We start from the raw sequence: 26,752 nt of genomic DNA, 5'->3' as shown, positions 1-26,752 counted from the left end.
TTTTGTTATGAGCTAACCTAGCCTTCACGCAAAAGCAATTTATTCACCCGACAGAACCACTTTTTCTTTAAAGATTTTAGACATAGGCAAGTATGGTGTCATGAAAATGCTGGGAATGACCACAGAGAATGTTGGAGAGACCACATACATGTGCACTGACAATCAGCACCCTCCTTTGAGGACTATTAGAAGTGGCTACCTTTTGGTGGCAATGATTCCACCAGCAGTAATGGGTATTTTTTAGCACAAGTTTTTTTTCCCTAGTGACTTCCATCTTGCTAAATGTCTCTGATTCATTTGAGAAATCTCTGCAGCAATGGTAAAGGTTATAAGTCCCCTCTTTTGATGGACAAGATAATTGCCTTCCAAATTCTATTTCAGACCTTTAGTCTTGGGGGAGCCTTTGCACATTCTCATTAAAAGCAATATAGCATAGGGTTTTTTTACTCTAAAGTGGCCTCTTTGTTCTGGGCTGTACTACTTCTCCTTTAACAGTACTTCCTGTGTTTCAGTATACATGTGTGCCCATATTGCAGTTTTTATTTTTGGTACTGTTGCTGGATACTGTTTAGGTTTCATCTTGCTTTATCTCTGCTACCTTAACCCTTTCCCTGCGGGGGGAATTCCCCCACGGTGCGGGGGGGCGTGCGCAGCGCCGCGTGCTCGTGACGAGACCAACTCGTGATGAGTCACAGTGGAGCTGTACTCATGGCGAGATGGTCTCGTCACAAACCCGCCCACTGATTAATTTGCCCGAACAGCCAGGGAATTAATTGCGCGTGGGCGGAGCGCAGCCGTTATGACGAGACCAGCTCGTCATAAGTACAGCTCCACCATGACTCATGATGAGCTGGTCTCGTCACGAGCATGGGAGAGGTTAATCTGGTTGTTATCACTGTTTTACATGTCTTTGTTCATATTTCTAAGCACCGTTTTTGTTTTCCCTCTACCAGATCTTATTTATAATACCAGCCTAGCAGCTTTATTTATGACTCTTCTATCTATCCTTCCTTCCTCTGATCTTGCCCTTTTGGAACAGCAAATCCCGTTGTTATACTGCTCAGATAAAAATTTTATTTACAGCACCTTTAAGCAGTGTGCCTAGAAATGTACTCCTTCCTTAATTGTGACATTTGAAAAACACTTTGACTATGCATGTGGAAGGGTTCTGTTCCCATAATGCATATGGAGGCAGCAAATGCTGTGCCACAGGAGGGGAAGAAGTGAATGGTTGCTGTTCATAATTGGTGGGGAAGAGCCCCAGCTTCCTGATGAATGAGCCACCACTTCTTTCTCTATGAAGAGTTACATCTCTCAGTGACGGGTGAAGTCGGGTGATGATATGCCCTTGTTTTGCCCTAGGTAGGAGGTAATGTTTTATAGCTTGGCTGCTTGGAAGCCTGCTTGCTTTGTTCTGCTCCACTTTGATTGACACATCATTTCTTTTGGTGCTCCAGAGTGACACACAGAAGAGGTCCTAGATTGGGCTCAGTGGGTCTGGATGCTTCAGGTAACGAGACCAATGTTGTGGGTTGAAAGTCAGGTACCCGCTCATGAGTGGGCACTGGGGCTGTTGCTTGGAATTGCAGGGCTGGTGAACTTTAGATGGGGTGATGGGAGACTGAGAGGTTGTAGTGGCATGCTCGTGGGAGAGGCAGTGTTGGCATTGCCAGGTCCCTGCTGGTATCTTGTCTCTGGCCTTGTGAGCCAGGATACCAGATTATGTACAAATATTTGTAAAAACATTTTGAAAATACAGAATAAATATCTATTCTTTTAAATATTGCTTCTGGTTGATATACATAATTGGATTGATGCATCAAAAGACGTTTAAGTCCAGCGGGATAGACGTCGCCTAGGGAGTTTCCATCTTTCCATTTCTGGAGGAAACTGGACTCTAATATTTTTTAAAATTTTGGAGGAACCATATGGACATGTCTGAGGCATACGGTGCTCTACACAGGTCTTTTGGTCTCCCTCTGCTCCCAATGATCCTCTTATTGACCTCACTGCTTTTATTGCCCATGTGCAGCCCCTTTCTCCACATCATAGCCTTTTTCATCCTAATGACTGGTAAGTGTTGAATTGATGGATCAATAAGTCAATGACTAGTTGCACAGAAGATGAATGACTGAAGAAATGCATAGATGATTAATTTGTGAGTGAATATATGGGCAGATGGATGATTGGGTGACTGTGCATAATTAAAGTGGCCAATCAGTGAGCACATGGATGGATTAATGGTAAAATGATAATGCTGGGCTAGCAGAAGCTAAGATGCTGGAGGTTGCTGTAGTCTCATTACTGGCAGGGACTGCTCTCCATTTCCACTGCTGCTTACCAGCTCATCAATTGATGCATGTGTCCAGTCATTCATCCATGCACTTGTTGCACATCCATGTACTTGTTTATCTTTCCTTTCATCAATCTAATGACTCATTCTCACATTGAACCAGTCTTATCCCCTCCACACACACACACACACTCACCAACCAAGAGAGAAGATAGTTTAGAGATAAAAGGCTAGGCCTGATGGCTTTGCTCAAGTTTGTTTATTCATTTCTGTGTGTTTCTTGTGATGGTCTTCATCAGAAACGTTCTCTTTCCTTGAACACACCTTAGCTCTTTTCACAAAGGCAGCCATTTTCACCCTCTGTGTTCTCTCCATCTTTAGAGTGAGTATTAACAATGTCTGCAGCAAAGTCTCTTTTTTTCTATGTGATCATCCTGGATTTTTCACCCTTTTCTGGAGACTGTTATTGCTGGTATTAGGAATGCCAATCAGTGCAGCAGCATGTGTGCCTTGCCCCTAAGGTGGTCTTGTAAAATTGATTTCACCCAATTGGTGTATTTAACTTTCCAATAGGGCCACATAAATTGTACTGTAACACTGTTTGTTGGAATGGGGATTATGAGTAGTGGCAGAAACACATTTACCACTGGCAAGAATGCCACTTATTCCTCTTGCGGTTCCAAAGTGTCCACAACACAATCCAAGGGTCTGGAATCTTCAAGATGGTCCTTGAAAGTTTGGGACTTCAGTTCCCAAAAACCACTTGGACAAAACCCTTACAAATCCACTGGTAGTACTCCAGGCTGAGAATTCTTTGTGGTATGGTCCAGGTGAGCTCTGTATCTTGCAGGGATTCCAGTCTTAGTCTTAGTCTTAGTCCTATTGAAGCAAGTTAGATGAAAAGGGCTGCAGTTTCAGGTTGTGCAGCAGGCGCAGTCAGCCAGAGTGCAGGTCCTGGTTGGTGCAAAATCCAAACTACCAGCATGGACCCTTATTTTTTCTTAAGGTTCAAGCTGCAGATCTGAGACGCACTGCCCCTCTCAGATACTTATTCAGTGTTCTCTGGGGTCAAGCAAGTTAGCACTCCGGTCCAATGAGGTGCAGGGCAACATCCCGTAGCATGACCACTTCCTCCAAAGTGTGGCACAATGATCTCCTAGAAAGCACTATTTGTCCAAAATTCAATATGTCAGAATTTTCAGCAGGGAAGGAAGAGCTGGCTAAACACTCCTCCAGGATGGCTAATCTCCATAGTCTCTCCCCTTGCACCTGCTCATTCCTTCCTTAAGCCTAGCATCTGGCTGGGTTCAAAGAGGAGGGTTGTAAATGAAATTGGTGTCTTCTGCCTGACTCATCCTTCCATTGAAGGATATGGTTTACGACCCCTCCCCTTGTTCTGGCATTCCTGCATGGCAGAACCCTGCCCTCCCAGAACAGCTGGCTAACCCCAGGGGTTCTTTATCACCTCATCAAAGAAGCCTGTCTAATCCACTTAACTCTTACCAATCAGAACAGACCAGTGGAAAGCTGAATTGTGGCTTACAGACAAGAAGGTCTTGTAACTTCTTGTCTGTACATTTTGGGAGAAGTTCAACAATACCATATTGTTGGATTTATCAATACCAATTTAGGAAGTCCTTAAATGTCATGTGATGATTCTCCTAGCAGGAATTATTAGTTAATAACTTCTTGCCATGTTAACCTATGTGGCAGGCTTATAAACAATATTGCAGATCCTCCCTCCTCAGTGCTCCTAGAACAACATTCAATTTTGTGAAGCTCTTTATCACAATGTGGGGAGTGAAATGTGCAATGTCACTTAATCCAGGAGGCATATAAAACTCATTTTATAGGGGTCCTACTTATAAATACCTGCCCCCCCCCTCTAGGACACCTAATATGCCCACATAATGTAGTTTATTAATGTTTAAGTGCCCCAAACACCAAAGTCGAGTTTGGACACAAAAGCAGTCCTGCAACACAGGGCTGCTTTTAAACTGACCTCAGGCTCCAACAGTGCACACATGCAAGAACAGAAACGGCTGCTGACCTCTAAACTGCCCTGCCCTGACTTAAAGTTAATTTAAATCCCCCTGCCCTATTATGTCCTAGGGCCTTTTTGGAGAGGTCATGCCAATTCCAAGGGTACCATAACCCATAGTGTACCCTAGTGTATGTAGGTGTTTTCACTCTAAGTGGGTCTTCAGCATAGCCCTGGGCCTGGTTATTCAGACCCAGGGTCAGTCAGTGAGTTATCACCAGTACCAGTCAGCAAAATGTTGGGGGGTGCCCAAGGCACAGGATAACTTTGCAATACTGTTTCTCTTGGATACTTCAGCCACAGATTGCTCACAATTTGAATTCCCTCGGGTGCCAGACTGGAACGTAAACTTTAAAGCAATTGCTCCTGAGTGCTGATAGGGGCCTTATCAGCTTCCACTTTGGCTTTTGCCACCTCCAAAACAGGCAGCAAGGAGACATATATCGATCCCCTTTGCACTGACATCAGTTTACAATACAACATTCTATGCCCTTAAATGCAGAGTGTATGTGCCATTTTGAGAACAGTGATAATGTGCAGAATCTGAAATGGAACCTTATGAAGACCTAGAAATCCACTGCACAGAACTAGAGGAGAGTGGGTCCTTGAGGAATCTGAAGTTACAGTATCCATCAGAAAAAAGCATTACCTTAAGTAATGGACTTGTTCTTCTGATAGATACTTCTAGCCGCAGATTACTCATCTTTTGACTAGATATCAAAGCAGTACAGAAGTTGGAGGGTCTGTGGATTGCAATTCCCACTGAGAAGTTCTGGAGGACCAAGAAGGCAAACTATTTCCCCCTGAAGGCCCATACCTCAAGGCAGTAATGCTTGGTAAAAGTGTGGACGGGCCGCCATGTAGCTGCCAGGCAGAAGTTCAGCATCGTACTTTTTAGACGGATGCGGTGGAGAGAAGAATGCAAGCATCATGATGGACTGACCACATGGAAAGGTGATACCACTTTTGGTCAAAACGATGCCAGAGTCCAAAGCTCCAGTTTGTCCGGAAAGAAGCTGTCATATGGTGATTGCATCAACAGAGCCTGCAATTTACTGGCACTGCATACAGAAGTAATCACAACGAGGAAGACAGTTACAGTTTATAGTCTAAAGGAACAGCTCTGCGTAGATTTGAAAGATGTTCACTTCAAAAAGGTAAGAACCAAATTAAGGTCCCACTGCGGCATAACAAAAGGTGCAGGTGGATACATGTATGTAAGCCCTTTGAAAAACACATCACTAACAGTGACATTAGCAGAAAGAGCTTCTGATTAGGTAAACTGAAAAGGCAGAAAGGGTGGACAAATAAGTGTTAATGATACCCAAAGCAAAATCTTGCCTGACTAGAGGCAGGACAAAAGGAAGTACCTTAGAGAATTTAGCAAGCAGCTTATTTGGCCCGATGGTCTTCAAATCAGAATACAAACTTTGCCCACCATCCAGAATAGATTGCCTTTATGAACAAGCAGCAAGATGAGCAGGAGACATTGACCACCGCAGATCAAACTCTCTTACCCGACTCTGCTTAGTCTCCAAGAATAGAGGTCAAGATTAAGGAGGTTTAGGTCTCACACTCAGCCTTGTTGTTGTAACAGAGCAGTTACTCACAACGAGGTTCACTGATTTGGAGCAGATGCTCCGAAGGTCAGTGTACCAGGACTATTGAGCATTATCGCCATGTCTGGATAAGCTGATCACCATCCACCCTGGTCTTGAGAACCTGGGAAAGCAGCAGCAGAAAAGGGAACACTTGGAAAAGACCAGAGTTCCACAGAAAGAAGAATGCATCCTCCATGGAGCCTTGTTGAGGAAAATTTAGAGCTCAAAAGGCTTGAGAATGAGTATTGTTCATGGGTGAAGGTGCCATTAACTACCCCGTGTGAAGGCACCACTCATGATTGGCTAGTGAGCCCATTCACCCTGGCAGATGTTGACCGTCAAGGAAACTCCTTAACGATCCACTCATTGCCATAGACTTAGGACATCCAGATACAGCACATGCCAGCACACATCACCTTTTTTGTTGCGGTACAGCATGCAACAGCTTGTCTAGTGGTGCCCTCGGTCAGAACATGCACAGGTTTCCCCTTTGTCAAAGGTAAAACGGCCTTGAATGCCAGATTGATGGCATACAGTTCCAGAATATTGATGTGGTCCCTCTGCTCCAATGCCTCTAGAGGCATCTCCACCTCATCCAGGTGATCTCCATGCCAAAACTTGTGCACCTATCACCACTGTGAGCTCTTGATGGGGTAGGGTAAAAGGGCCTGCAGCACATCAGATTGCATTGTCCATTAAAGATAGAGCCCACAGGTGGCAACAGTCATAAGGCACCAGCAGGTGACAAAGAAGCCTCAGAACCATCTGGAATGGAATACAGGACTGCCCCGGAAACATTGGGATCATATTCTGGATGACTTGATTCGCTGTGGGTGTGGAAAGCCTTTAATGCCACCATGTCCAGAACAATCCCTATAAGGGAATCTACTGCACTGCCTGAAGGAGGAATTGTGGTTTGTTGATGGAGAACCTCAGGGAATATAAGAGGGAGATGGTCATCTGAAGTTGAACATGATGAGCGTCGTTTTTAACATAGCAAACACAACAAGATGAGGCACAAAGTGCTGAAACCTTTCAAACACTCACCTCCAGTTAGGAGATCTGGGTTAAATCCATCATTCTTTTGCTCACCGTGCCACCCCAGTTTGGGCCCAAAACCAGTCCTATGATACCTGTTTCCGGTTCACGGAGGACCTGGACTGGCACCTTGGGCTGGACTGTTCACATGGGGAGCAGGGTCAAGACTGATAGCATATGGCTGAGTCCAAACTAACAATGGATTTAACCCAGATGTCTTGACTGGGGGTGGGTGGTTAAAAAATATCAGCACTCCTGTTTGCCCTCATTTTTAACAGCCAGTCATTGAGCTACAGGAATATGGGCACTCCTGATCTTCAAAGATCGGCTGCAACCACCGTCATCACCTTCATAAATCTTCTGGTGAGCTGATAGGAGGCCAAAGGGCAGTATGGTGAACTGAAAGTGTTGATTCACCTGAGCGAAACTGAGGCAATGTTTCCGGCACTCTAGGACATGTACATGAATGTACGCATCCTGCAAGTTCAAGGACACCCTGCAATCCCCAGGATCTAGGGCAGAAAGGACTTGGGCCAGAGTTATCATCTTGAACTTGCCTTTTTGAAAGAAAGTTATTAAGAACAGAAGTTCTAAAAATGACCTGAGCCAAATGTAATTTTTTATCACCAAGAAATAAGGGCCATAGCACCCTATTTCCCTCTCTTTTTCCACCACTCTATTCCTCTTTAAGCAGTGAGTGATCTTCTTTCGCCAGAAGGGGGATTTCAGCTGACGTCCAATTAAAAGTGTTAAATCATCACAGCGAAACAGAGGAAATGTCTGTGGGACTGCAGGACACATACATCAGTGTACTCATCCTTTAGGTTCAATGTCCCCATCTGTTCCCCAGGATTTAGGGCAGAGAGGACTTGGGACAGAGTCTGCATCTTGAATCTTGCCCTTTCGAAGGAAGGTGTTCAAAACTTGACCTGAGCCAACCATCATCGTTTGTCACTAAGAAATAATAGTAATACCACCTCTTGTCCTTCTCCTTTTCTACTGCACTCTCCATTTCTCTTTTAAGCTAACAATGATTGAACCGTTTTGTCCAGGAAGGAGGAACATTCTGCAGAAGGTCGAGTGATAGGGGGAGTAACTATAGTTAGGGATAGGCAGAAAGACAAGTGGTAATTATGATAGACAACATGCAGAACCCACTGATCTGAGGCAACTACACTCCATTTGTCAGGTAAAGCATATTCTGCCCCCATTGGCCATATTGTTGGTGTCTCTGCCCTTTACTGTCACCACGTCCCCTGGAGCCCTGAAAGGTCTGAACTGGCTGCTGCAAATGCATAAATGACTGCCTTTGGCAGTAAGTCAGGCCCATGGAGTACCCCTGAATTTCCAGCATTGATGAGGGAGCTGGCAACCCAAGGAGGCCATAGAACGTCTGTCCTTAAACCACTCCAGGGCTGAATTCACCTTGTCTCCAAACAGCCTGGAGATGTCAAAAAGAATATCCATGGGGGATGCTTGCATGTCCCCCAGAGAAACCTGTGGCACACATCCATGTGAGTCTGTGAGTCACCATACCAGTGCCCACAGCACTGCTTACACAAACTATAGTATCCGACCATAAAAATATGTTTGGATACCTCCTCCTTTTCATGGACTGTTTGAGTGCTGCTATTTCTCAACTCCTCCGGAAGGGCGGGCAGGATCTCACTCGCCATGTCCCATAGTGCACAGATGTATCTGCCCAACAGGCACATTGCCTTCACCAATCATAATGCCAGACTGATGGAAGAGACGCCCTCTTGCCAAGCACATCAATTCACTTAGACTTTCCATTGGATTGGGCAGCAGGAAATGCACTGGGGATCACCTTGCCAGCCAAAGCCTGTTCTGCAAGAATTTTTCTGGCGTTTTGATGCGTAGCTATGGAACACATTATGATTAGCACCAAAAAAGGCTTTTTCCACACCAGAGCTGAAATGTCTGTCAGGGCTTTATTGAAGGGCAGTACAACCTCTAAAGTTGCAGGGTTCAGCTGCAACATTTCAGTTTGCAGAGTAGACTTGATTTCCGGTATAAGCAAATGTAATTCTAACACCTCTGCTACCCTGTATACCACCAAGCAAAGTAGGCATGTTCTTCAGTAGGGTGACCCAAAGGGAAGTCAGTTTCCATCTCAGGCGAGTTATCAAGCCCACTAGCATTTGAAGGTTTAAGTATAGTCCCATCATTATTACAATGAAAGGGCAACATATTGTGTGCCTGCTCCTCACAATCTCCACTCTGTGGAACATCCCGAGGGCCCTATATGTTATCTGAGTCTGAGCTAAATATGGCCTCAAGTCACCAAAGTTACTGGCGCTGAGGCAAAGCAGGTGAATCCTCCAGTACAACTGGCTGTATTTTAGTAATCTCATAGCAAGACATTGGCTGAAATTTAGCCAAGCTAATTTCCGGATCCATTGCCAGCCTGGCTGAAACCCCACATGGCCTCTAGCAAAGAAGTGGAGGCATGGCCCAGCTCCAGTGGTGAGCTGGGCAGAGGTCTAATGCGGCCAGTCAGAACTGAGGCAGGTCTTCCCAGTAAAAGTTCTGTTGGGGACCCTGGCGGATCCATGGCACCAAAGGAATTCCACAAGATCTGGGTTTCGTCTGGTAAAACTGCAGTGTTGCCTCCCTGCTGTGGAGTCTAGAATAACCCAGGAAATTCAGGGCCCACCTACTCCAGCTGTGGAATAGAGTCAATGTTAGCTAACTGGTGCTGATCAGGCCTTTTTGTCCTGACTACGAAGATCTCCCTGGATTTGTAGCAGTGGTGAGAGGACTCCAATCTGCACTTCTTATGTTTGTGGAAAGATATGTCCTTGGACTTTGTTCTAAACTTACGATGGGTGGGGACCTCTACCACGACCAAGACTTGGAGCAGGAATGGGCTCTCGACTTGGAGTAAGATAATTTATTGTGCTTTGCAATGTAGAATTTCAACTCACACTCACATTTTACTGTGGAAATGGAGACTCTGGTGCAACATGTCCCAGAAACCTATGAGAAGAGGGCAAAGAGCTTGTAGCTGGGGGGAAACTTCTTCAAATGACAGCATCTGTTGCACACTAGAAGCAGTGGGTATTGCTTCATGGGGAATTAATTTAAGCATTATGTTGCATTAGCATGTAGAGTTACGTATTTCGGGGTTTAAACTGGAAGTACAATAGCACCTTCTCAAGATCCCATTTTATGACGAGCACCCCTTTGGGCCCCCGGTAGATGAGATTTTAGAAAAAATTAAAAAGTACTCTGAAATAGCAAAATTCACGAGTACCCTACAAAATGTCAATTCAAGGGGAGTCTTTCACATACAACAATCTAGGGGCAGGGCTGAGACCACACCTCCTGGTCAGGCATAACCCTAACAACAGAAACAGCTGCTCTTTTAGGAGTCGCAGACAAACATGGGATGCCCAAGGGGTGAATATAGAAACAAAAGGAAGGGCAGGGGCAGAGCCCGCTTTGGTAAACAAGCCTTCTTCTCCAAACAATGTGTTACCGCTAGCCTTTAACAGTCTGCTTGACCACTCACTGTAAGAACTGTAATGAAGCTATTAGGTGTGTAGGCTTCTTGCATAGCAATTGTGCCACACTCCAAACTGCTTGTGTACACTCCAAGTGAAGGGTCATTAGGACAATCTAGTGTTGATAAAGTCCAGCATTTAACAAGCTCAGAAATGGTGGAACAGCAACAACATTTTGCTCAGTAGAACTTTCTTGGACCCAATTCAACAGGTGACCAAGGTATCACTCACTGGGTGGCAATTGCAAAAAGAACAATTGATGGACAGAATGTTAAACAGTGTCAAACATTCACCCTAGTACAGAGATCTGGGCCTAAATCCATCGTTTTTTTGCTCCCCATGCCATTCCAGTTTAAACCCAGCCATATGAAAATCAGTCTTGGAACAGTCCAGCCTGAACTGTCAGGCCAGGGCCTCCCTGGACCGTAAACAAGCATCCTGGGACCAGTTTATGGGTTCCATCCCTCCGCAGTCAGGCTGTCTTGAATCCAATTGCATGGAGAGCACAGGACCCTCGTCTCGGCATGCCCGTCCTACTTGGGGTGGTAAATGCAAAAAGTACATTTGATGGACAGAATGTTAAACAATGTCAAACATTCATCCAGGTACAGAGATATGGGCCTAAATCCATCATTTTTTGCTCCTCATGACATTCCAGTATAAACCAAGCCATGTGCAACTCAGTCTTGAAGCTGTTCCCTATGGGAACAGTCCAGCCCAAACTCCCAGGCATGGAGAGCACTGAACCCACGTCTGGGCATACCCGTCCCACTCTGGGTGACAAATGCAAAAAGAACAATTAATGGACAGAATGTTGACCAGAAACAAGCATTCTGGGACCGGTTTCAGGGCTTCACTCCTCGTCAGCCAAGCTAGCTTTACTACAATGGCATGGAGAGCATGGGACCCACGTTACTTATGCTTCACTCACTGGGTGGAGCACTCATCACTCCTAAATGACTGGGCAAAGTACCTGGACCACTCAACATTATGGTCATCACATCAACAGCCTGGAAATACTTGTCATCCGTCTAACCCTCAAAGCCTTCTTCAAACTTGTCTGACGTACGGTTGTCCTTATAATGACTGACAACATGATGACCGTGTATTACGTACAAAAACAGTAGGAGCTCACTCCCTGCCAGCTGTCTGTGCTAATACAGGATATCTAGCACTGGCGAATCCACAACAAGATGCACCTGTTAGCAGGGTACATAGTGGGGGTTGTCGATGGCTTTGCAGTCATGCTTAGCAGTATTAAAAAGTCCATTAGTGGGAACTCCACTGGCAAGTCTTCCACAGATACTTCCAACTGTGGGGAGCCCCAGCCACCCTAGTAAATGCAAAATGCCCATGCTTTGCCTCCAGGTACCACATCAAAAGTACATAGGCAATGCACTGTGGATGGACTGAACAGAGATATTTGCCTTAGCTTTCCCTCTCCTACTCATCCTATACTTCATGACGAATATGAGACGGGTGTCAATGACCCTTATCCTAGTTGCCAGATCATGATCAGTGCAGCCCTGGTACTCAATACTCCTGGAGATGTCCATTGGTTCCTGCGAGAAACTACTTTTCAGGTCAAATGTTCTCACACAGCATAACTGTAAGTCAGGCACCCAGACCACAAGCAACTCAACCTAGCGATATGGCACTCAGGTCTTGGATATTGTTTACTTAAACCTCCCTGATGAGTGTTTGTCTTCATGAAGCTCATAAGCCTACCACATGTGCATGTTATACAGCTGAGTGGAAGAGGTTGTCCATTATTGCGTCTAAACACAACTAAATTCCTTTATGATCAGAGTTCAAGACATTGTCTGCTACCTTTCACACTTCCAAAATGCAGGTTTTGTGTGTACTTCAATATATCTTCACCAACCTTGTTGCAGCATACCTGCAAAATTGGAAACACTCATTTCTCGTTCATTGCTGGGACTCAAAAGGGTAACACCCACTTAAAATCCTCTAGCCTCTCTGCAGAATCTTGACATAGTTTTCACAAGACTCATGGGTCCATCATTTGAACCCCTCCATTCCTGCAGCCTGCCGTTCCTGTATGGGAAGATACCTTTATTTTTTTATTTTTTTTATTTAATATTTTATTGAAAAACAAAAAGCAGAGTCATCATCTAATAATCATCCCATAAAATACAGAATTATGCATAATGGGCAAAATAGAAAGAATAATACATTAAGGATCATCACAACGTCGAGGGCCAGCCCTATCCATAGCAATATCAACAGTGGGGGAAGTACAGATCTCACCTCTATATACATTCTAGTGCCCCCACTTTTTGTCCCATTTCTTGGGGCATCCCCTGATCTTAAATACGGATTTCTCGGCCAGCATGCATCTGTCCATTTCAGCCACCCACCCCACCAGAAGTGGTCTCTGAGGGGCACCCCACTGCATTGCCATAGCTCGTTTCACCAATAAAAAACCCAGGGCCACCCACTGGAGCTCCACCTCTGTGAGGTCTGTGGGACCCCATATGTTAAGGATCCCTTCTTTAGGGGAAAGGGGGATGGGTTTCCCTATTGCCTCTGTCATTTTGCGGGTCGCCCTGTCCCAAAGCTGTTGAATTATAGGACATTCCCACAGAACATGACAAAAGGAGCCAGTGAGGCCGCAGCCACGAAGACAGGTATCGTCAGGGCGCCTACCTATTTTGGCCAGAAGAGGAGCAGACATAAAGGCTCTGTGTAAGATCTTCAATTGAATCAACCTGAAACGGTGATTAATCGCCGTTTCCCTGGGGGACATCAGTGCCGATCGCCATTCGTCATCCTCCAGGCGCCCTACATCACCCTGCCACTTGTCTCGTAGGGACTGGAAGGAGTCTGGCATGTTATTGCGTAGCTTGCGGTAAGTGCAAGATATCGCCTTTGTCTGGAGAGGTTCTGAAAGTAACCTATCCTCAAGAGGTAGGGCCTCTGGAAGGGAGGAAAGATCAGTCACGTTCGTGAGGACAGCATGTGTAATTTGGAGGTATCTGAAGGCCTCGCTCTGGGCAAGAGCGTGCCGCTGCTGGAGGTCAACAAAAGTCAGTAGTTTTCCTTTATGGATCAGGTCACCGAGAGTGGAGATGCCGATCATGTCCCATTTATCAAATCCTTTATGGCGGCAAAGGGAGCCTAGCTTCTGTGAGGCCCAGAGTGGGGTAGTTTTAGTAAACACATCAGACCACCCCAGGCTCTTGGTAGCACGGTGCCAAAGAGCTATTGTTTGTGACATGGGCCCTACGTAGCGACTTCGGGGGAATTTACCATACAAGGCACCCAGGTACCCTTCTCGTCCCGTCTGGTAGCGTTCCAAGTGGAACGCCGGGTTCATAGGCGACCCATGAATCCAGGAGTTGGTGGCCACCAGTTGAGTGGCCCAATAGTAGAGGCGCATATTTGGCAGGGCAATGCCCCCATCGTACCATCCCTGAGTGAGTTTGTGAAGGGCAATTCGAGGCGCCTTACCATCCCATCGGAGAAGTCGGAGATCCCCCTCCAGCGCACGGAAATAGGAATCCGCAATCGGGAAAGGGGAATTTTGAAGGACATATAAAAAGTGCGGAAGTGCCAACATTTTAAAAAGAGCTGCTCTGCCTGGGAGGGATAAAAGCAGCGCACGCCAGTGAGATACATCACTATGGAGTCTCTGCAATGGGCCTTTCAGGTTATGTTCGTAGAAAAGTTTGGGATCTGAAGTAGCAAAAATGCCTAGATACTTGAATCCACCCTTGGCAATGGCGATTGTAAATCCCTTCGGAAGGGCGGGTGGAGGACCATGCAAACAATACAGAACCGATTTGGACCAATTAATTGAAAAACCAGAATATTTACCAAAATTGGTGATGACATGCAATAAACTATTAATGGAGGATCTGGGAGAAGAAACATAAACAAGGATATTATCTGCATATAAGGAGATTTTGTCAATCGTGTCATCATTCCACCTGAGTCCCCTGATGGAGGCATCAGACCGGATCCAGTGGGCTAAGGGCTCTAGTGTAAGTGCAAACAAAAGAGGGGAGAGGGGGCAACCCTGTCTGGTCCCTCTATGAAGCTGGAATTGCCTGGAGGTGTGGGCGTTGACTCGCACTTGGCCTAACAAATCAGTGTATAGCAGTCGGACCCACTGTATGAAATTTGGGCCGAAACCAAAGAGCCTCAGGACCTCAAAAAGGTACGACCACTCTATAGAATCAAAGGCTAGTGTGGCATCCAGGGATAAAATTGCGGCATCCTCTTGTATGTAGGGCTGCCTGCCAAGAACGTTGTGCAAAAGGCGGAGGTTTAAGGCTGTGTTGCGGCCTGGAAGGAATCCCGATTGGTCGTCATGAACTAGGGAGGGAAGAACTCTAAGGAGTCTGGTAGCCAGGAGTTTGGCCAGAATCTTGACTTCAGCGTTTATAAGAGAAATCGGCCTATAGGAGCTGCAGTCAGTGGGCGGTTTGTTAGGTTTATGGATCACAGCTGTGGAGGCAAACCGTTGGTCCAGTGGTAGACTGCCTCGATCGAGGCTTTCCTCAAACATAGCCTTCAAATGGGGGATTACCTCCTGGGCCATCCCCTTAAGAAATTATATGGGGACGCCATTGGGTCCCATAGCCTTGCCCGAATTTATAGCAAACAGAGCGTTCCCAATCTCCTCGACCGTGAGATCCGCGTCCAACCCGTCTCTATCCAAGTCGGAAAGAGTAGGTAGATGCATTTCCTCCAGAAGGAGTCGGCATTCGTCTGCTGAATAGTACACCCTAGAGGAGTAGACCTGTTCCAGGTGGTCCGCGAAGGCCTTGGCAATATCTTGCGGTCAGTGACGTTGGAGGCATCGGGGCGAATCAGTAGAGGAACCCACCTGGAGCCCTGTTTGCGTCGTTCAAGCCAAGCGAGCATTTTACCTGCCCTATCTCCCAGTTCATAGACTAGGTGGCGAGTTCGCAACAGCTTAGCTTGAGCCTTTTCCGAGGCCAATGCCTTATACTCGCGTTGTTTAGAACTGAGACGGGCAGCCATCTCGTCGGATGGGTTAGCATTGAGGTCTGACTCCAAGCGGAGCAGATCAGTTTCGGCCTGGAGCCGTAGCTCGTTTTGTTTGTGTAGATATCCAGATTTAAGCGCCAGTGCCCTCCCCTTGATAACTGCTTTATACGCTTCCCAGATCGTGACTGCAGACTGGACCGAACCGAGGTTTTCAGTGAAGTAATATTCTGTGTGTTCCAGCAGGCTGTCTTTAATGTCAGGGATTTTCAGGAGCCATGGATTGATCACTATTGGTCCATGGGACACCTGTCGGTGATAGGTAAGCTCCACTGTGAGCGGAGAATGGTCTGAGATACCCCGAGGAAGTCCCTTTGGGTTGCGGAAAAAAACAATATCTGCCGTGGGACAAAAAATATAATCAATGCGGGACATGCTATTGTGTGCATTTGAGTAGTGTGTGAAGTAGGAAGTGTCCGGGTGGAATGTCCTCCATATGTCCTCTAGTCCTATTGCCTGAATAAAATCCAGCAGGTCTGAGCCCTGCCTATGGGAGTCACGCTGGGGACGCCTATCTAGCGTATCGTTCATCGTCATATTAAAGTCACCACCAATGACTAATGTACCCTGGGGGAGATCTAACAGAAGTCGTTCCAGGGTCATCAGCGCATCTTTGCCCAGTGCTGGTGGGATGTAGGCAGAGACCACATTTAAGCGTCGCCCTTCCCAAATGGCCTCGACCACAGCAAAACAACCCAGGGAGTCGGCCCATGTCTTCTCACAGGTAAGGGGAAGGTTTTTCTTGACAAGAATGCCAGTACCACGGGAGCCGGAGGTGAAACCAGTGTGAACCAATAGGTTGTAGCCCCCTCGATGGAGTGCCCGGCAGGTGTTACCCATCAGGTGCGTCTCCTAAAGCAGCACCAAGTTAGGAGCATGATGCTTGAGATATTGTAGCATCACTCCTCTCTTCACCTTGCTCCCAAGCCCATTAACGTTCCACGTCATAAGGGTGAGCGCCCTAGTTTGGGATTGTGTCATGGTGGTTCGTATAGTGAAGGACGGCTAAAGGCCGGACAGTGACGTCTAATATGCCTAAAATCAAGGAGGACTCAGCGAATAATTGGGAGGAATAAAAGACAATATTGAAGATAGGACTAAAAACTGCGATAGAATTTGCTTCCAAAAACAATCATAAACCAAGAAAACCACAACAAAAACCTCCACCCACCGTTCCCCCCTTCCCCCCCACCCTGCCTCCCTGCCCGCGGATTCAAAACTATCCACTCCCCAACTAGGCAGAGTGCCCGTCAGATAAAACCACCGTGCCATTCGCCAATACTGAATACAAAGATGTATATCACAATAATCCGAAAACACATACCAGTCCAGGTGTTCACAATATTACCAAGCATAGGTCCAATAAACTTACTGCACAGGCCCCACTGCAGTTTGAGAGAGCAGGTGCAAGGAACCAACATTGGGGGAAGGCCCCCAAAGAAATCAGAGTCGGAGCTGCGGCGGAAGTGTCAAACGTCAAAAACAGTGGAGACTGTGTAGATGTAGCGGGGCATGCCGCCTCGGGAGTCACTGTCCGTTGTCTTGATCCACCTCCGTATCCGGCCGCTGACTCGCAGGTGAGTGGACTAGATGCGCCCCCGATCCGGAGGCACCACGATCTCTTGTGGTCTGGCCTGCAGGACGCCATCCCTCCATCCATTCCCACGCCTCCTCCGGGGAGAGAAAAAACCAGGTCTTACCCTCCGCCTCGACTCTCAACTTGGTCGGAAATAGCATGGAATATTTTATTCTTTTATCCCGCATCGCCTTCTTGACTTCCAGGGAGCTGCGACGGCGTGCCTGCACTTTAGTCGTAAAGTCCGGAAAGAATGTTATGGCGGCATTGTCAATTTGGAGTGGTGCACTCGTCTGGGCCGCCTGGAGTATGGCATCCCTGTCCCGGAAATTGAAGACCCTGGCAAGGATCGGACGTGGGGGGGCACCAGGTTTCGGCCTACCTCCCGGGATTCGATGGGCCCTCTCAATAGAGAAAAAACTGGAGAGTCGTTTTGGCCGGAGGTGTTTCACCACGAGGTCCTCCACAAAGAGGTCGGCAGCGGGCTCCTCCATGCGCTCCGGAACACCTAGGATGCGGACATTGTTTCGTCGCGCCCGCCCTTCATAATCATCCAGGAGTTCACTCATCTGATGCTGCTGTTTCTAGAGGTGGGCCACCTGCTGCTGGAGGGTAGAGGTGTCAGCGATGAGGGCTGTCGTTTTAACCTCCACGTCTTTGACCTTGGAGTCAATTTTGCGAAGGTCCGCCCACAGCAGGGTGTCTTCGATATTAACAGAGTCTTCGGGTCTCAAGAGAAGTACGTACTCCCGCAATGGCCTCCATCACATCCTCGAGCATCAAAGTTTTGGCTGCAGGTGAGGGCGGTCCGGTCTTCTGGACTCCCTCCGGCATCATGTCTTTAGCGTCTCCTTTGGCAGTCCAGGAGAATTTAGTGAGTTGTTTCTGGGTCATTGACCTGTGTCCCCTGTTGGAGGCCATAAGGGGGGGAGGGCAGAACAGTGTGTTGCAAAAACAGGTAGAGGCAGCCACTCCCAGGCGCAGAAATAGGTGGACCTCATGGGGCAGTCCCAGTGACAACAAGCGAGCGCACCCGGGCCACAATATAGGAGTAAGGGGGGGAAGAGGGGTCAGGCACCAGGCGACCAGCGATTGTCAATCTCCCCAGTTGGGCACGGCCAGGTGGGTTGGAGCAGGGCACACCACAGCCACGACGTTGCCTCCCCTACAGGATCATAGGTTCTGACCAGGGCAACAAGTACCCAGGCCAATGAAACGGGGTTCCAGAAGACCAATGAACAGTAAGGGCAGGCAGGAAGATCTCTGGCCAAGAAACCGGAGCACAGTCACCCAGGCGAGTGCTACGATATATTCATGCCATGCGGGGCAGCCATTGGGTCAGCACTTAGCAAAGTCCTGTGAGAGTGGAGGCGGATGCAGGCCAGCGCGGGTTCCAGGTCTAAACAAGCAGAAGCAGGCCACACCCAAGGTAGTCACCCAATGAGAAGGTCTCGTCGACCAGGCCGGCAACGATAGAATGTGGCACCTCTGTCCCCACACCTCCGCTATCGGGCGTGTGGAGAGGGCTGACCGGGGCCCAGGCGGAGAAGCAGCATAAGCCAGGGTCTATTCGAGGGAGGCGGAGGACTACCAGGCTAGGAGGAAAAACAGTAGTCACTTACGGGGAGCCGGCCCAGAGCAAGTCCAGGTGGTGTGCTCGCCGTTCCGCAACGAGATGGATGGCACAGGCGAGGTACCTCGAAGATGGAGCAGCAGGGGCCGCAGGCGAAGCAAGGCTCCTTGATGGTGGGCACAGGGCAGCACCCCCAACTTCCATACGGGCGGGCAGCAGAAACTGTAATAAGGAAGGGGGGAGGAGCAGGACATGGGCCACGGCTACAAGCGGAGGTCCGAGAGACGACCCCCGCAGGGAGGTGCCGGCAGGCGCGGCAGGTCTGCGACACAGGCCCCGGAGCCGGGGGCCTTGCGTAGATGTGTTTCCGGCCCGGGGGTCACCTCCAGTAGCACCTCGTTGCACTCCGCAGAGCCAGGATAGGCTGGGCGCTCTGCCGAAGGGGAGCAGATGGATCTGCCTCGATGTCCTGACACCTACGCCACAGCGCAACGGCTCCGGCCAGCAACACCAACGGCCGTGAAGTCCTAGGTAGAAATTACCACTATCTACCTAGTCAACACGCACACCTTTATAAAGTACTAGTGGGCATACTAACCCATCAACAGATTATTGTGAGCCAAATTGTACTAAGGACATTGTTCCAAACATATGCATCATCTGCTGCCAGCCTCCATTTTGACAAGAAACTGCCTTACAGTCAACACAGAACATCTGTTTGTAAAGCCACACATGGTATAAACTGAAAATGTTACCCTGCAGCTGTCAGTTCATAGCGTGAGTTCTGCAAAATCACATGTGCTCACCCTCCTCCTGGAATCTGGCTTGTAACAATGGCACATTTTAAACCTTCTCACACCATACTTATTTAACTATTTACAATATGCATGCCACACAATACTAATCTTACTCTAAACTTCACTTCCACTACTTACCATCTGAGTGGAAAACAATCTAAGGTGAGGTCGGTGCTCATATTACGAAGTTTAACAATTATAGTTGTCTAAAAACCAAGTTTTAAGATTTTTTCGGAATATGGTTTCCGAGCATTCTAATCTCAGCTCAGAAGGGAGGGAGTTCCACAGCTTTGCTGTCAAATATTTAAATGAGCGACCACCCAGACCTGGTCGTTTTATCTTGGGATCACAGTCAGTGTTGCCCTTCAGGACCTAAGACATCTATTTGGATGGTACCATTCGATCAAGGGAAAGAGGTAGCGAGGACCTCTTTGATGCAGAATTTTATGACCGAAGCATAGAGCTTTAAATGAGACTCTTTCCCTTAAAGGAAGCCAATGGAGTTTAGAAAGGGCATCGCCCATAGGAGAGTGTCTGGGAATGTTTAGCAGCATCCATGCAGCAGTGTTCTGGACCCTCTGACCTTTCTTCAGTCAGTCTGCGCCAAGATTACAATAATGCAATCTTGATACTAGGAGAGCCTGAAATACTGTCTTCCTTGCCGGTCCGGAAAGGAGTGCTAGGATTTTTCATAGTAGTTTTAGAATGCCAAAGCATGTTCTAGCCAGGTCATTTATTTGTCTGTCACGGGCCAGGATACGATCAAATCAGAGCCCAGACTGTTTACTTTAGGCTTAGGCATTGGTACTGAACCTAGATTGGTTGGCCAACACCCCGAGGACCATATCGAAGGTTGTTTCCCCACAACTAGGACTTCCATCTCATCAGCTTTAATTTTCAGGCAGCTGGTGTCCATCCATTCTGCTAGATTCACTAGACTTGCTCTAAAATTATTCACTGCAGTGCCTTCGTCCTGCACCAGAGTGATGATTAGCTGAGTGTCATCAGCGTACGGCTCAATCTTCTCGCCATGACGCTCGATCACATCAGCTAGTGGGCACATGTATAGATTAAGTTGGTCAGACTCAAGGAAGAACCTTACGGTAATCCTCGATGCAGTGCGATAATGTCTGAGATACAGGGCTGCAGTGACACCTGAAATGTTTGATCCGGGAGATAGTCTGCCACTTATTTGATTACCTGACCCTCAACACTGTACTTCCACATTTGTTCCAATAGAAGACCATGGGACATGGTGTCAAAAGCTGCACTCAGGTCTAGCATGACCAGGGTGGCCATCTTGCCCTCCTCAGCGACAAGTCTTAGTAATTCTTAGGCCATTAAGAGTGCTGATTCTGTATTAAAATGAAGTCTAAATCCAGATTGGGTTTCATGTTGCAAGGCATTTACCTCGATATACCTCAACAGCTGTCGGTTGACATGTTTCTCTGCTATTCTACCCAAGAAAGGTAATAGGTGGATAGGTCTAAAATTATCTGGCTTAGATGGATCTTGAGTGGTCTTATTCAGAATTGGAACCACAGTAGCATGTTTCCTTTGAGAGGAGACTTGCCCGGTGGTAAAAGACAAGTTAAGCAATTGACAGAGCATCGGAAGAATCACCTCCATTCCCCACTCTACTATGGCAGCTGAGGCAGGGTCGGGTGGAGAGCCGGGTCTCTTTGCCAGATAAGTTGGATATATTCAGAAAGGCCTCATAGCATGTAGAAACAGATGGCCATGAGAATGGGAACGGATGGTCCTTAGCTTTGTCCTGGAAGGCTGTATAGAACTTTGTGATTTTTTTTTTTCTGACAAGAATTGCACAATTTGTTGCACTTTCCTACTGAGGGAGTGATAGCTTGAGACCCGTTCTAAGGAAGTAAGAGACTTAACTATCCAAAAGATTTCCTATGGGGAATGTTTTGCCATCTTGATCCATTAAGTAAAGAATTGAGTACGCGTGTGTCTTATTGCTTTGTGATACCTTTTCTGTTGCTTTTGTGAGATAAGTTGTAATTCCTATGCCATAGGCGTTCTAAGTGCTTACCTGGCCCTTGGCTGCCTGCGGACAGTTCGACAATGAAGGAAGGCTTAAATTTAAGGCTGCGGTAGGTGTAATGAAGGACCATCTCTGAGTATTGCGGTCATTTTGAGCTCTAGAGTCAGAAGGGACTCAACTGCACTTCAATAGGAAGCATCAGGTGGTCAGACCATGCACTGGGCACAGGGGCTGCTGAAAACACCTGAAAGGAGTTGTAAAAAAATGTGATCCAGGGTAGGTCCTTTCTGAGTGGGTAGGGGATTGAGCCAGTTGTGTGAAGTGCAGTAGTCCAAGATCTTCCGTAGGGTAGGATGCAGATCCACAAGTTATATCATCAAAATGAAGATTAAGGTCGTCCAGGATGAGCAAAATCGAGTGCCTTAGGGCATAAACTGGTACAATATTCATTAAGTCAGTAATAAACTGTGTGGCAGGGCCTGGTGGAAGATGAATAAAAAAGCCAACAAAGGTGCAACAACCAGAGTGTGACAGGGAGAAGTGGGCCGCTTCGCAGCCCGCTATCTTTATTTCAGAGAGACTGCATTTAACGTGCCGTTTAAATATAACCGCAATCCCTCCACCCCTATGGTTGAGTCTGTCTTACCTCAAGATTACATAGTCTTGAGGAATGGCATCTAAAATATCTGGGGCTGAGTGTACTGTAAGTCTAATTTCTACCGAAAAGCTTCAGGTTGATGGTCAGTCAGAAATTCTAGTATCTAGAATTTATGTTTAGGTAGAGAGCAGCAATTTAGTATGAAACATTGGGCTAATTTTACGCTTGAATGCAAGGTTGATGGTCACTTCGAAATTCTAGGATCATGAATTTATGTTTGGGTAGAGAGGAGCAATATTGTAAGAAACATTGTGCTAATTTTATACTTGAATGCAAGTTTTTCCCTAAGGGATTTTCCCCAGGCTGTACCGTAAAGGGGAACTTGCACTTACCACAGCTCATTGTACTCAGCGAGACATCCATACAATGCCTACAGTGGTCCAGAGTGGGTGGGGCGAGACGAAGCATCTTCTTGGCGGAATATTGAAAAGGACTAAGGGCCATATTATCAAGGAAGCTGCGGTAGTTTATCGACGCTTTACCGGCAGGAAACTGCCGATAGACCGGTGATAATGGCCTTGATAATATGCGATTCGAATTTCAATCGATGCCCAGGTTAGATGTGTGAACTATTATTACTTTATTCGTCAAACAAGTAGCTAAATTATTAAGATGGACCGATCTGCTAAAGTATTTTAATGTTGCAAAATCTCCATTAAATGTTTTTCCACAGAAATTCTGTTACTTTTCTCATTGTATTTACTTCAAGAAAGAAACAAAATGTATCACATTATCAAATAAAGTGCCGCTCATTCTGCTTCCAGAATTAGTCTGACCATTACAATGGTCTTTGTTTTACTATAGTTTGTATCAGATGTCATTATGTTGGTTTGCCAACATCCATGTGTGAGGTTGTTTGCCAACATTTGCGTGTAATTTTGCGTGAAACGTTATGCCGCTCCGTAACGCGTTCAAGCGTATTTTTTTAAATAAATTTGCTTTCCTACCTTAATCATTGGAACTTTGTTGTACGATTGGTGTTTTAGCTTGCACTTTGTCATCTAAATCTCTGCTCGAGGAAGACACCTGAATTCTTGTCTTGCGGATTTCTAGTGGCAAAGATCTTTATGCAAGTTACGTTTTTAAGCCTGATGCAGTCTCATAATGCCCAATCTGACAGATAATGTTCTACAACACTGAACAGCACCAAAGTGCCTCACTGATCCTGGCCCTTTTCTCTGTTGATTAGGAGTCCAATTTTGGGAATTTACGCAGCCTCACACCCACAACAGAAGAGTAGCACCATTTGAAACCCTTTAAACCATTTTATATGCCTCCTTTCCTCAAAATATTACATTTTTCTTTATAAAGGGATAGCCAGTTCTTCTAATTACCAGGCTGTTTTGTTAATGTTTGCAATGATTTATGTTTTTTTAATTTTTTTTATTAGGGGAATCAGTAACTGCAGCTGCGTTTTCAGTAAACCTTAAGCCCACAGACTTCCAGGAGGAGTTGCCTGCTAAGAGAAGAATCAAAGGTGAGAGAGGACTATGCCACTGATTGGTATAGGGGGTAACTCTGGTAATATTTTCAAAGTTTAAACTTTTTTCTGTCCTCCTTTTTGTTCTTTTCGCAAACCATTGACACCTTCCTATGTTTCTACTACATTTGCTTCTTTCTATCCTTCTGCCGTCAGTATTTCCATTATTTTATTCTGAATGCCTGTAGTCAGTTGTAGAGGAGTAGGAGAACTCATTCTAAATATGGTGACATCTTTTGTGAAGAAAGGATACACACTAGGTGGTGAAAATGCACTATGTGAAGGCTTTTGATGAGGAATTCCTAGTCCTAATAGCACTGGTGGCCCAGCGGGCATGCAAGGGTGGCTTTATCCCTTATCTGTATTGCGAGTAACTTGCAAGACTATATGTTGTACACATAGCGGCTTTGCTCCAGATGTAAAGACTGAACTGAAATGTGTGAAAAAGAGGGTTTGGTTTTGGTATCACCTGTAGCTGAAAAATTACTTGTTGTTTCATAATCGGGCAAATAATATCATGTTCCTAGCTTGATTGAAAGCTTGATAACGACGTTTGTAAATAGGTGATCAATCTTGTCCATGAAGCTTTGACCCTGAATGCAGAAAAGGGATCCATGTTAGAGACTATAGGTTTGATTGTTTGCAGTAAGAAAATAACAAACACAATTGTGCCTGGATGCACGATAAATGAAAGAAGCTAGAAATGGATTTCTTCTTTTTATTTTTCTGTAGTTGGAGACATGTCTAGACTCCTTCATCACTGTGAGACTAGTAGGCTATTTTTTTCAGAAATTGCAGAAGTTATCAATGTAGTATTGATTATTTATTAAGTGTGTACACCACAAACTTCACTATTTCTTGGAAATGTGATAGTACATGTTTACTCAATTCAGTGTTATTGTTAATTTCAACCACAAATGATAAACAGCTGGTCTTCCTTTCTGAATGCAAACGTGAACCATTAAGAATAAACACAGCACTCAGCTATGGTGGCTTTTCCCACTGGGTTACCTTGACAGCTAATGTTCGTAGTAAATACGTGGGTCTAGTCTCCTCCTTAAGTTATCACCTTCTCTTAATTTTATTGTTGTTCCATGCCCTCCAAATAGCAAGTACAAAATGTACACCATTTCTTGTGGTTGAAATACTACAAACCCCTTCCAGGACTTCCGACAATCTCTTGTGGGTGTGGTGACAGCCACCTGAGAAACACATTTGTGATTTTTAGCTCCCGCAAAACCTTATGTAAAATAACAGTATTTCTATATGCAGTACAGCTGTCAAAAACTAATTCCATGTTTATTTTTTCAATCCAACAGCTAATACTTCAATTAACAGAATAAGAGAGCAAGAACATTTTGGAGAATTTACGGAAAAAACCCCACCACCGAAGGATCTTGTACAGATAAACAAAACAATGAAAGTGCATCAAAATTCTAAGAAAGAAATAAAAGGAAAAATGCAACTGTTGTCACGAACCAACCAGAACCAAGGAGCAGAGAAAATGACTCATAGTGCTGTTCATGTCAGTAGTCCATCAGATTCCATTTCAAATAAGGATTACGCCACAGTAGGGTTAAAAGATAGATTTACTGAACATGATAATCATCAGAGATATTTGAATAATCTTCCAAATCAGCCTGACATGGAGCAAAAAAGTGCACGATATTACTGTAATCAGTGCCCAAAAAGCTTCAGTGCAAAGAAAAGTGTTATTAGACATCAAAGAACACATACTGGAGAGAGACCCTTTCAGTGCACAGAATGTGAGAAAAGCTTCATTCAGAATGGAGATCTTATCAGGCACCAGAGATCACATTCAGGAGAAAGACCCTATCAATGCTTAGAATGTGGAAAATGGTTTAGTTTGAAAGGAAATCTTAGAAATCACCAGAAAATGCATGATATAAATTCTGAAAAGAAACCCAAAATGGCACGTTTTTCCTGAGATTACGTGCAGCACATCCAGGAGGGAAAACATAAATTTGGTGAACATGAGAAAACCATCGGTGTGCAAAGTGGTCAGTAAAAGCGATAAACAAATATTTGTATAAAAATGATGCCTATGTACTGTGGATGAGAAGAATTTTGCTCAAACCATAAATATTTTGGTACAGTAGAGAATATGTTGGAGAAGATACCAAGGAGAAAACCCTGGATGAAAACACAAACATTGTTAGTAAACTAGTGTTGACCTTAATAACTACTTTGGTCTTATCCCTGTCCCCAAGATGTTCATTTATTAAGTGTGCAATTATTTTCTAACCATTGTGATGGAATGTCCCTTCATCTGTTTTCTGTCAAATCACATAAACATTTAAACTGGTAAGAAACTTTCTCTGATTCTGATGAGATGATGCTGTTCCTTTCAGGAACTCTTTTAAACTAAGCAAGGCCAGACTGGCCGTACCAGGCATCGGGCATTTACCCAGGAGATTGGACATGTGGGGGGCAAGTTCTGTTACTGGGGGCTAGCTTTATAGCAGTGCAGCAGTTCTGAAAGCACCCGCTGCAGAGTTCCTTGTATATCTAGTAGTTATCAAGCAACAATAAAAGTGTCATGATAAGTTTTATCTATTGGCAGTTTTGATTCATGTAAGGTAGCACAGAGGGTTAATATGCCTGCTGCAAAGGATGTGCATCATGCAGATCATAGAACAGTATTTTATGTGCATAGCTCAGTGGGTTACTGCTTTTGCAAAGAGACCATTTTGTTACTGTGCAGTTCATAAGTTTCAATCATAATCTAGCACAGTGAGCCTTGAACTGTCATCAAAGAGCTGCATGCAAAATACTCGGTACAGGCTAGAAGTTATGGGTTTTTTTTCAGAGTCTTTCATTATCCTAATGTTGCTAAGAAGGGTTTATTTGGATAAAGATCAATTTTATTAGTAAAGCCAACCCTAACCACTGTGTTACGTTCTGAATACTGAGTGTGTGCTTCTCCAGACCAAGCACTCTCAAAAAAATGCCTACCAGTATGGATGACATGAATCCTACAGCTTGTAGCCCCCTTTGTCTCCTAACATTTTCTATAGACCGATTTACTCATGTATGGTTCATTGTCTCTGTATCTGTGTGTTATGTAAAGTGCTCCAACACCCTACACTGGTATGATAGGTGCTATAA

The 26,752-nt window shown here is 45.7% G+C and overlaps 1 protein-coding gene across 1 annotated transcript in view; it reads left to right on the top strand.

The window, feature by feature from the left end:
* Positions 1–26,196, top strand: part of LOC144761773 (uncharacterized) — a 101,105-nt gene extending 74,909 nt beyond the window's left edge. The window contains exons 6-7 of the mRNA XM_078647018.1: positions 23,534–23,620; positions 24,943–26,196. Coding sequence (XP_078503144.1) covers positions 23,534–23,620; positions 24,943–25,571 — 716 coding nt within the window. The 3' untranslated portion in view covers positions 25,572–26,196. The remainder of the gene's footprint in view (positions 1–23,533; positions 23,621–24,942) is intronic.
* The last annotated feature ends 556 nt before the right edge of the window (positions 26,197–26,752 follow it).

The sequence above is a fragment of the Lissotriton helveticus genome, chromosome 6 (assembly GCF_964261635.1).
Source record: "Lissotriton helveticus chromosome 6, aLisHel1.1, whole genome shotgun sequence".
Lineage (NCBI taxonomy): Eukaryota > Metazoa > Chordata > Amphibia > Caudata > Salamandridae > Lissotriton > Lissotriton helveticus.
The sequence above is the reverse complement of the archived record's forward strand: the minus strand, read 5'-3'. Positions and strand labels throughout refer to the sequence as shown.